This window comes from Thamnophis elegans, chromosome Z (assembly GCF_009769535.1).
Source record: "Thamnophis elegans isolate rThaEle1 chromosome Z, rThaEle1.pri, whole genome shotgun sequence".
In the NCBI taxonomy this organism is placed as follows: Eukaryota; Metazoa; Chordata; class Lepidosauria; order Squamata; family Colubridae; genus Thamnophis; species Thamnophis elegans.
In genome coordinates, this window is record NC_045558.1 from 7,857,822 (window position 1) to 7,870,188 (window position 12,367).

A 12,367-nucleotide genomic window follows, 5' to 3' on the forward strand; every position below is an offset into this window, starting at 1 on the left:
ACTATGGGGTGACATGATAGCAGTGTTCCAATATTTGAGGGGCTCCCACAAAGAAGAGAGGGGTCCAAAGCACCTGAAGGCAGGACTAGAAACAATGGGTGGAAACTAAAGAGAGAATGAACCTGCAACTAAGGAGACATTTCCTGACAGTGAGAACAATTAATCAGTAGAATGACTTTCTTTGAGAAGTTATGGGTGTTCAAATGCTGGAGATTTTAAGAAGAGACTGGACACCTTTTGTCTGAAATCATAGAGGGTCTCTTGCTTGAACAGGGCATTGGATTGGAAGACTTCCAAAGTCCCTTCCAATTCTGTTATTCTGAGTCCACCTAAGAACTTTCTTCTGCTAGGAGTATTGATGTTGACACAAATGATCTTACAAGGTAAGATAATCTTTCATGGAGAATAACAACTTGTCAGGATGGTCAAAAGGAACATAAGGTTCCTTCATCAGCATTAGCCTGGACTCAGTTACTTTTGAAGTCCTTCCATATCTATAAGATCAATAGCAAACGACTTATATACCACTTCACAGTGCTTTCCAGCCCTCTCTAAGTGGTTTGCAGAATCTGCTTATTGCCCCCAACAATCTGGGTCCTCATTTTATCCACCTTGGAAGAATGGAAGGCTGAGTCAACCGTGAGCCAGTGGGACTTGAACTGCCAAACTGCTGACTATCAGCAGTCAGCAGACGTAGCCTGCAGTACTGCATTCTAACCACTGCACCACCACGGCTCTAGTTGATACTGGTAGTCCTTGACTTACAATCATTCATTTGGTAACCATTGAAAGTTATAATGGCACTGATTTATGACCATTTTTATGGTTCTAACCTTTGCAGCATCCTCATGGTCACGTGATCAAAATTTGGATGCTTGGCAACTGACACATATGTCTGATGGTTTCAGTGTCCCAGAATCACCAACTTTTGCGACCTTCTGACAAACAAAGTCAATGGGGAAGCCAGATTCAATTTACAGCCGTGTTACTAATGTAACAACTGTAATAAATCAATTCACAACTGTCTCAAAAAGGTTGTAAAATGGATCAAAACCCATTTAATGACTGTTTCACTTAGGAACAGGAATTTTGGGTTCAATTGTGGTCGTAGATCATGGACTACCTGTACCTCTTTAAGCTTTTGTGATTGAATGTTGTTGCTTAGCTGCTGATTAGAATGGCTAATCTTTTCATGGTCAAGAGTTGTCTTGTAGGAAGAATGGAAGGAAGAGAGAATGGTGTTTAATATTTTATTTAAAATAAATATTGTGTGTATCCTTAATCAGAATGCATTTCTGAATCGCGGTTATTGTAAAACGCATTGTAAGTCTTGAGTACCTGCATGCCTGCAAGAGAGCAGCCCACCCTAAAGACCTCTCTTATCTCCCACTCATTTCTCTTAATGACTAGTTGGTCAGATTCTTGTAAAGAGCTCGCAATAAATTTTTATGCCGATTTGAACTTCCTGAACCGCCTGAGTCCCCTGGTGCTTGACAGTTATTTCATATTTGGAGCTAAACTCAACATAAAGAGTAGATGACACCGATTTTGGCAATCAGCTTCAAATAATGTGCTTGTTAATCCTTCTCTGCCCACAAGGATACCGACTTCTCTGCCCACAAGGACACTGACTTCTTCCCATTTTCCCTACAGGAGTTGCAATCATTTTGCTTCCTTCTGATATCCTATTTTCTCACCAATGAGAAAGGCGTGTTAGGAAAGTGACTTCCTTTGTTGGGAAGAGTAAAAAAAGTGAGAGACTCACTCCCCAGGAGCTGAGTTGGGACCTCAAATCTCTAACTTCTTACCTAGATTATAAAAATAAGCGTTCACCAAGTCATGATGGCAGAAAGTGATGCTGGCCATCTGCAATTCTCTACAGCTATTCATCGGGAGAGATAGATCCCAGGGGAATAACATGTTTTTGATTACTGTTTTTACTCCTGAGTCCAATTACTAGTTTCTAAGTTTTCATGTGGGAATTAGCAGGCTAGGTTAGCAACCCAGTGGGTTTTTGAGAGTAGATATTGGGCAGGAAAAAATAATATCCGGTTACTTCTATTTCTTCCCCCAACAAAGGAAAGGCATACCCCTGCTTAAAAGTTCACCTTTCAGCCATTGAGATAATTGTGTTGTATATAGTGGGGTTTTGTTTTGGGTGGGATGGAAGATTGGACGGCCATAATCCAGCTTCATTTTATGTGTGATCAGGTATAAAAAGAAGTCAGGACATGTGGGCAGATGGATGTGGCCACTGATTAATTAAGCCAAATTGGGAATAATTAAATAGGGCACAGGGCTGCTTTGATATTGTCAACAGTTCTTGGTAAATACCAAGTTATAGGTAGTCCTCAACTTACAATCACATCTGAGTCCAAAATTTCTTGGACAGTTATTAAGTGAGTTTTGCCCCATTTTACATTTTCGGTCTAGCCTGTTAGACAATGTAACCAGTTACAGCATGCCTCTTTACAGGAGGCTAGTCCTTATCTTCCCTAGACCAGTAAGTTTTAATCCAACAACTCAAGTGTCTTTTGGAAGAAGAGAAGAAACTGCAATATTTTTAAACAATGTACAGGGCTATACCAACCAGAGAGAGACTGGCTGAGCCAGGGGAGGAGTCAAAGGGGGAATTAGTCTGGAATCTTTGCAGAAGCACAAGAGGGCAAGGTCTGACAACCCTCCCCCTGAATGCCATTGAATTCCCAAACCACCAGTCTGAAAAGATTCCTGTGAAATAGACAGGAGGATTAAAGTACCTAATTGAACAGTTCATATGTGGATCTGGTTGTTCATATGTGGCAGGTGCAGTCCCATCACTTTCATTGAGTTTTCATGTTTATAAAGAAATTGAAAAGTCCCAAAATTGCCACTGGGCACCACATTGGGGAAGATCTCTCTCTGTGTGTGTCTCTCCTCCCTCCCTCCCTCCCTCTCTCTCTCTCACACACACACATACATTGTACATTCTTACCTTCATCCTCTGTTATCTATTTCCTATTTCTTCTGTCATCTTTCTATTCTAAATTTAGGTTGTAAGTTACTTGGGGCAGGGAACTGTCACTTTTCCTTATCCAAGGCCCCTTATATACCAATTGCGTCACTAGTTAGGGTGCCACTTATAATCATTTGTGAAAGAGAACCCTATTCTTCTAAGCAGGCTTCTGTTTGCTTGGTCCTCCCTCCCTCCCTTCCTTCCTTCCTTCCTTCCTTCCTTCCTTCCTTCCTCCTCCTCTTCTTCTTCTTTATGAATCCTTTTCATTTTCTTTTTATGCTGAATTGGCAGCACCACACCTGTGTTCCCGTTCAACATGGACCTTATTAAAATGTATTTTAAGAGAATCTAATCTTGGCTATTTTGTAAGGCTCTACCCCCCCCTTTACCCCCCCCCCCCCAGGAACATTTTGGGAGTAGGAAAATCAGTTTTTACTGAAAATATACATTTGGATTCAACTTCATCTACAATGATTTTTTTAGGCTGCAATAAAAAGGAAACTTACAGTTTCTATTGAAAAGAAAGTGTATTTTGATAAAGGAGAATATTTGTAGCTCAGAGTTGAAACAAAAGGTCTTTGATGCGCTCTGAGCTTGTTTTCTTTCAGATGTTTCGTTACCCAACTAGATAACATCACCAGTGCTAGAAGTGCAAACCCTTTTAGCACTGATGGTGTTGCCTAGTTTGGGTAACGAAACACCTGAAAGAAAACAACCAAATTCAGAGAGCATCAAGGATTTCTGATCAGTAAGATTACATGTTTCATTTCAAAGATCCTTTTGAAGAGAATTGAATAGGTAGATCAGACTGGCGTTAACTGTAGGGGTCACAGTGTATTATGAACATGTTTTGTTGTTTTCCTTGTATCAACTTGTATTTTTGTATCAGTTTTATGTATTTGATACGGTCAATTGACAATAAACTCCTCCCTCTCTCCTTCCCTCCCTCCTTCCCTCCTTCCTTCCCTCCCTCCTTCCTTCCCTCCCTCCCTCCCTCCCTCCCTCCCTCCTTCCTTCCTTCCTTCCTTCCTTCCTTCCTTTCTTCCTGGTTGCAATAGATTTATTAGAACTTGAATGATAGATCATAAAAAAATTAACCACCAGGTCTTAAGTTTCACTTGAATATGTATCTGTCAGACCTTCCTGATCTTGCTGAACCAATTAACCCATAATGGCCAAATCTGAAGGATTCTTAGAGCAGAAGTTCACTAGCAATTTAATAAAATAAAATAAATACACATTTGAATTCACCAGAGAGAGCAGAGGTCTTAATGATATAAATACTACAGGTATTTTTTTTCCTGAAAGAAATGATTTCATTTGAGAAAAGCTTGTATATATAAAAACATATCGAATAATATTCAATAACCAACTAGATAATATTTGCAATATTTGATCACTGACTTTGCTTTAAGAATTATTCTCTTGACTATGTGTTTTTCTGTAAACTTCAACCTAAGTTATATCTGTATAACTTTGCATATCTGTACTCATACATACATACTGTACATATGTCTATAGCAAATCCAACCGTTGCATTTTATTTATGGAAAGGATGAATAAAAGCTGTGAAACAGGAAAAGTATTGCAGAGCCATAACAGTAAAAGTGTGAAGAGCTCATTTTAAAAAATGTTTTTAAAATTCAAAACTCCTTTAAAGTTATTTCCTTAACTCATACTTCCACATTATTCAGTATGTTTATTATGTGCACTATTTTAACCAACTGTGTATTCATGGCGTGGTCCGAACTTCCTCCGTGGAATAAATACGTGGAGTAAGTATCTTTTCAGAACTTTATTTTCTGTTTGAATTTGCATAATAGACTCCTGCTGCCTATAATTTAAGTTGGGAAGTGGGCATGTGAGAACTGTCCATGTTCTTGTAACCACCTTATTTATATTCTCTAGTGTGGGGGATGCTAAATCATAAATTCAAAATTTATTGAAAACTAAAATGGAATTAGTATCTATTAAAATATATGATTAAATTGTGTTTTGTCAGAGTGTATCTCAAGTGCATTGACAAAACACAATTGATTCAGATAAATTATATAGCTTTTAGAGAAGTGGACTTTTCTCAGAGAAGTTTGTAATCTAAAGGCTAACAACACACTTACCCTTAATGGAATTTGGAAAGTACATACTGCAGATAATATACTACAGATAGTTCTCAACTTACAGCCATTCATTTTGTGATTCTTCAAAGTTACAACAGCACTGAAAATGTGACTTATGACCATTTTTCACACATATGACCATTGCAGCATCCTCATGGTCATGTGGTCAAAAGTTGGGCACTTAGCAACTGGTGTGTATTTATGATGGTTGCAGTGTCCCCGGGTCATTTGATCACCATTTGTATCCTTCCCAGCCAATTTCCTACAAGCGAAGTCAATGGGAGAAGCCAGATTCATCTAATGACCACATGATTCACTTAACAACTGCAGTGGTTCACTTACCAATAATGGCAAAAACACCAAAAAATGGTTTTCAAAACTCACTTAATCGCTGCCTTGCTTAGCCATGGAAATTTTGAGTTTGTAAATTGTTGTTGTAAGTTGAGGACTACTTGTAGTCACTGCTGGGGTTAGAGACACATCACTCTGCCAGACATTAGAAATACTTTTTTGCAGAATTGGATAAGGATCAACTCTGACTATCTATTCATCAATAGGTAATGCTGGAGTGACAGAATGAAACAATTTGGATTTGTATATATAAATACTTCTGAAACTTACCTCTTGTATGAAGGTTCGGTACGCCAAGCCTGCACTTCTGCAAGTTCTTACTGAAATGGATACCAGATGCAAAGGCTTAATCTAAGTGCAGTGCATTAAACAATTAGTGTGGCTCATTGCACCAACCAGAACACACTTTTTATTTTTGACTGATGGATGATAAACACAGCCATCTGCTCCTCACTATGGGCGCCAGAAGGAAAGAGGACAAAATGCCCTTCTTCCAGACAGGATCTTAGAGGCAGTCCCAACTTCCAGGCGCAGTGAAAATCCTGTAAAACGGGGCATATTTCTCCTCTCTTTTGGAAGATTAACCGGATTTACAGTTGCATGTGATCAAGATCTGTTTTTAAAAGCTGCCCTTGTTGTGTTTCTCACAGGCATAGTATACAAGTAGTAGTCCTTGACTAAACAACTATTCGTTTAGCAACTGTTCAAACTTACAGTAGCACTGAAAAAGTCATTTAAGTCTGTTTTTCACACTTATGACCTGTGCAGCGTCCCCGTAGTCACATGATCAAAATTTAGATATTTGGCAATTGGCATATGTTTGTGACAGTTGCATTGTCCAGGAGTTATGTGATCGCCTTTTGTGACTTTCTGATGGGGAAGCCAGGTTTACTTACCAACTGTGTTACTAACTTAACAACTGCAGAGATTCATTTAACAACTGTGGAAGGAAAAGTCATATAATGAGGCAAAACTCACTTAACAACTGTCTTGGGCCAAATTGTTGTCCTAAGTTGAGGACTTCCTGTTCATACAAATACACATGCAGCCTCTACATATTATTTATTTATATTTCCTCTTTCTAAAGCACCCATGTCCCTCAGAGGGGTTGCTGGATTGCAACTCTCAGAATTCTACATCCTGCTTTATTATGCCGATGGGGAATTCTGGGACTCAAAGTCAAGGTGTAGCTAGAAGAAATCTTTTGGAGAAAGCTGATTTAGAAGATTGGGTAAAAGGAGTAGCAAACTTTTGCAGTTGTGTAAATTCAAGATAGAATTGATGTGAGGTATTTCTTGTTTTTTGTTTTTTTTAAAAAAAACCCTTTTGGGGGCATGGTACCTGAAAATGAAAATCGTGATGTTGGAGAAGACTCTTGAGAGACTCTCCTTAGACTGCAAAGAGATCCAATCAGTCAGTCTTAAAGGAAATCAACTCTGACTGTCCTTTGGAAGGCCAGATCCTAAAGCTGAAGCTCAAATATTTTGGCTACCAAATGAGAAGATAGGAATCCTTGGAGAAGACCCTGAGGTTGGGAAAGAAAGGAGGAGGAGATGGCGGAGGATGAGTTGATGATTAGATAGTATCATCAAACAATGAACATGAATTTGGGCAGACAGGGAGGTGCTGGCATGCTATGGATTCATGGAGTCATGAAGAATCGGACAAGATTTAGCAACTGAACATCAACAACAACTTGAAAATGATGGTGAAAAGAATGCACAGTGAAGAAAATCAAATACTAACTATAATTGATGGTTATCTACTGTTGGGTCAGAAGGATGAACAGTGGTGATAGGGAAGAGAAAGTTGCTGTTCTGCAAAATCATGTTTTCAATTTTATTCCTAACTATGGCAATCGTCTTCAACTTGTTTTTTTATGATGTATGGACAACATGCTGCTATGCTTTCCAAACCGACCTTGCCGGGGTAAATGGGTGTTGAAGTCCAAAATATCCTGAAGGCACAATATAGGGAAGATTCATACTAAAGTGATAGTAGGAATCAATGCAACCTAGCCTACAGCTCACTTTCATTTATTGCCAAATTGCCCATATTGAAAAGTGGGTCAGCTTGCTGCAAATGTTTGTGTGGTTGTGTTCAAGTGGCAAATCAGGAGCTGCTGAGTTTCAGTTAGTAGTCAATCCGCTTCTGTTTTGGTTAAGCGACTAGACGATCAGCACCAGTGGAACAGCAAGCCAAATCTCAATTACACAGCTGCATTAGCTTTGCCAGTAGCAAAAAAAATCACAGTGAAAATATTACAGCACAAAAATAAATTAACAATAGATTTTCAGCACTTCTAGCCTGTTTATAATGGAATTACAAACATGTCCATTGAAAGAAATTGTTCAATCTCAGCTTCAATTAAATTAAAAGCATTTTGAAGCGTGAGTTCCTATAGGCGTTATTGAATTGAACTCCTAACAACCTTAGACAACAACATGGCCAGTGACAAAGGATATTGGGAATTGTAGTTCCAGAGCAGCTGGCAGGCTCTAGGTTAAAACTAAGGATGAACAGAGATGGAAACATGGTGAGGAATATGGTAGCAGCATTTTCATAAATATATTATACAGAATAACAGAATAACATAGTTGGAGGTTATTCCTACTCTTAATTCTCTGCTCTACCATTTTGGACAAATGGATATCCAGTCTCTTCTTAAAAACTTCCATATTATCATGTCTATTTGTATACGGAGAGAACAATTATAGTGACAATTTCAAGCATAGTTTTAGGCAGTGTCGGGAGCTGAATGCATGGCAGCGTTCCAATATTTGAGGGGCTGCCACAAAGAAAAGTCAGTCCACCTGTTCTCCAACTCTTTTATTCTGTTTTTCTGGCTATTAGGTTAGGCAGTTCACTAGATATTGAAAGACCGGTGTATATTTATGCATTTTTTCTGTCCTGCCATTTGCTAATATTCTCACTCTTTTTCTTGGACTCTAAACTCTTTATAGGCAAACTTTTACTGCCATTTACACATTTGAGTCATTGATAAAAATACTGGCCAGAGGATTTTGTATGACTGAATTCACTTTCCTTCGAGACCCCTGGAATTGGCTGGATTTTTCTGTTATCATCATGGCGTAAGTAACTTTACTGTATTTTTCCCCTCCATCTCCCTGGACTGAGCTTTATTGAAGTTTTATGATATGATAATATGTGTTGCTCACCCATGCCTTTCTAAAGAATTAATTTTCTGTATTGATAATTTTGGGAAAGAAGTGAATTAACTTCTTTAGATCAGCTATTCCTCTTCTCACCAGATAGCCTGGAACAACATCTCTCATAATCCCTGGTCAGCATAGGGAATTGATCATCCCAACTCATCTGACAAACACATGCTTGGGGATGGTGCTTTAGATTTTGCTGGCAACTTATTTAACTAAGTAAAATGAGTAACTTGCTACAAAGGAAATTCATAATTAAATGAAACATATTCCAGAGCACTTTTACTAGGAACAATAATATCAGCCACAGTGAATAGTGCATCCTAACATTTGGCACATGTTAAAGGCTGACTTAGCTATTGGCATCTTTTCTCTAACACTTTGACAGAGTGTCAAGTTTCAGATGATTCTTCTTCTGAAGTCTAGACCAGATTCTTTAAATAGATTTCTTAGCAATTTCCAACCTGCTTGGCTTCTGTATCCATTCTGAAACAAATGTATAGGGAAATGTAGTTTTAAAAGGAGAGGATTACAGTCAAAATCCCTCTGTTTAAAATGCTGCTATAAATTTGTGGCATAGAAATTATCTCAGTGATTGAGTCTTCATTGACACATTGCAATACATTTTGGGGAGAGACCCCTGTAGTTGGCGTAGCAAGAGTTGGTGCATTCCAACGACTATCTGACTATCTGCTTAATTAATTTTTTATTTTGACTGATGAAGCTTTGTCCAGTTGCCATGATTCAACCTTTTTGATAGCTCTTGGTGTAGTTTTCAGCACTATATTGGAAAAACCTTCACTGCTAAATTGGTATAAATCCTTATCTCTCCTATCTATGAAATTGAACCTATGACAGGAAAGAGTTTATGCCTATCATGGTTCCCATATTGTACTAAATCATCATGTGGCTTGCTGGTTTTGGCTTATTTGTAATGTGAAGCAAGCAAACTGTGGTTTACTCAATAAAACAAAGAAATCACAGTTTAGACCTATAGGTGAATACAGTTGTACTTTAAGTGCGGGATATCCTAAAACCTTAACACCAAATCCACTGCAACTCTATGAGAATCAACTGAACATAGGGCTATTCAGAAGATCTTTCAAATGAAAGGGATTAAAATCCCTATTAGGAACAATAACTTCTTTAAACCAGAGTGAATATTTTTTTTAAAAAAATGTGCAGGACTGGGAAGTGATATCAGAAATTTCAGTGAGTACAAATTTGAGGGGCATGGAATTTTTTTCCTTTGGAACTTCTGGATGTGCATCAAAGCAAAACAACTAATTTAGCCAGATGTCCCATCGTCCACCTTCAAAGCTTTATCAAACCTTCATTAAAATCCTGCTTCTATGGTGCACTTTGCCTTGTCATGTCAATGTTATTCCTCTTTGCCAGACACGACACCTCATTGAGATGGACTGTGGCTGAATTGCAAAAGGCAGTCAGCTATAACTTTGGCAAGACCACTGTGAGAATGATAAAGATTCTTGAGTTTGACTGCAACAACAAGCCCGTGAGGAATTACTAGCTAAATTAGTAATTCCTAACTGACTGAAGTAAACTAAACTGAACTAAGTGAATTAACAACTAAACGTTGCACACAGCCAGGCACCATATAAATACAGGTAGACCACAATTGACCCCAAAATGTATGTTGTTATGTGAGAAATTTGTTAAGGGAATTTTGCCCTTTTTACGACTTTTTTTCCCCACATTGTTAAACAAATCAACACAGTTGTTAAATGAATCAGGTTTCCCCATTGCCTTTGCTTGTCAGAAGGTCGCAAAAGGGAATCACATGACCCTCCAGACACTGCAACCGTCATAAATGTGAGACAGTTGTCAAGCACCCGAATGTAAATCATGTGACCACAGGGATACTACAATGGCCGTAAGTGTGAAAAATAGTTATGTCACTTTTTTCAGTGCTGATGTGATTTCAAACAGTCACTAAACAAAATGTTGTAAGTTAAGGACTACCTGTGCTACCTATAGTATACATTCTGGAGAGAGATACATGGGTCCAGCTTGTTTCCAAAAGCTTGGAAGAATAATTTTCCAGTCCTGGTGACTAAACTCAGATTGGATCCTGAGACTTTATCCTTTGCCTTTTATTTGCAGTTACTTCCCTCTTTGTCCTCTGTGTTTTCTCATATTAAAATTGGTTAGCCAGAATTGCAATGGACACAGCCTTTCATTTTTAAAGATTCAACTAATAACTTAGCATAATAACCTGTAGAAAAAAATCAGGCCCAACATTAGGTAGGGTAAGATAACAAGTCTAAAATAGCAAATGCTAAGAAATCCAGTAGTGGGTTCCTAACCAGTTTACTATCGGTTTTCCCGCGCATGTGCATGCACAGAAGTGTCTGGGTGGGTGGGCGGAACCTCCCACAGCCACCATTACCAGTTCAGCTGAACTGGGACAACTGGGAGTCGGTAACAGTGACAACAACCCAGATCCTACTTTTGAGATCCCAAGTCTTTCCTAAAGTCTAAGAAATCATGTCTCTCTGTGTTAGAAAGGCTGTATAACTCTTGTATCTGGGAAAGGAGTTACATATCCCCTACTAAATATATTTGTCCTTCTTAGTTACAGTTTTTCTCTTACAGTTTTTCTCAATACTTCCCCTATCTCTTTTCTTTTCCTTCTTGATTCCACAGCTCCAATTTTTGTGGGGGTTTTTCCTTACCTTAGTTTGGTTGGGTGTAGATAAATATCAGTTCTATGTAAATTCAATTTATGTCAACCTTCAAGAAAATGACCAAATGGGCTTGAATCCCACAATCTTACATGAATAACATGTAACATAGTAGTAACATAACCATAGGAACATAAACATCTCATTCAGCTACACCAGGGGTGGTCAACTATGGTCCTTTTACAACCTGTGAACTTCAACTTTCACAATTCCTTAACTGAGCCCATACTGGCTAAGGAATTCGGGGGGGTTGAAGTCCACAGGTTGTAAAAAGCCCATAAGTGCTTACACTTCATATATATAGTGGATTTTAACCACTGCTGTCAAATGGCTGTTTGAAAACATTGTGGATGGACCACCATTTTTATGACATTGTTTCTTCTGTTAAATTGCCCCTATTGTTTAGAAGCTTTGCTCAAGGTGGAGACCCTACGCTGTTTCAGACAAATGGCTGTCCAATCTCTTCTTGAAAACTTCCAGTGATAGAGCATCCACAACCTCTGGAAGCAAGCTGTTCCTCTGGTTAATTGTTCTCAATGTCAGGAAATTTCTCTTAAGTTGGATCTCTCCTTGATTAGTTTCCATCCATTGCTTCTTATCCTGCCTTCGGGTGCTTTGCAGAATAGGTTGACCTACTCTTCTTTGTGACAGCCCCTTAAATATTGGAACGCTGCTATCCTGTCACCTTCTGTTCATTCGATTCCTGCAATCATTTTTCATATGTTTTAGCCTCTGGTTCCCCTAATGAACTGATCAACTTTGTTGCCCTTTTCTGCACTCCTCCAGATAGTGAACCAGCCATCCTTGTAGGTAGTACAAAATGTACCACAACCATTCACCCTAGCACTAGTCCTAACCAAATACCTTATAGCTGTTGCTATAGCAACTGCAGCTCTCCAAGGCTAAGTGCTCTCTCCTGATCTGACACATAGACGGGAATCTAAGCAAAATACTATTTCCTCACTCGACGTGAGTTATCTATCTCCCCAAGACCTGATGTTTTTCTCATCAGCTGAGTTCAAG

General features: G+C 38.7%; 1 protein-coding gene across 1 annotated transcript in view; it reads left to right on the top strand.

The window, feature by feature from the left end:
• Nucleotides 1–12,367, top strand: part of LOC116521105 (sodium channel protein type 5 subunit alpha-like) — a 286,693-nt gene that overhangs the window by 17,633 nt on the left and 256,693 nt on the right. The window contains exons 2-3 of the mRNA XM_032235761.1: nucleotides 4,681–4,770; nucleotides 8,427–8,555. Of these exons, the coding sequence (XP_032091652.1) occupies nucleotides 4,691–4,770; nucleotides 8,427–8,555 (209 nt within the window). The 5' untranslated portion in view covers nucleotides 4,681–4,690. The remainder of the gene's footprint in view (nucleotides 1–4,680; nucleotides 4,771–8,426; nucleotides 8,556–12,367) is intronic.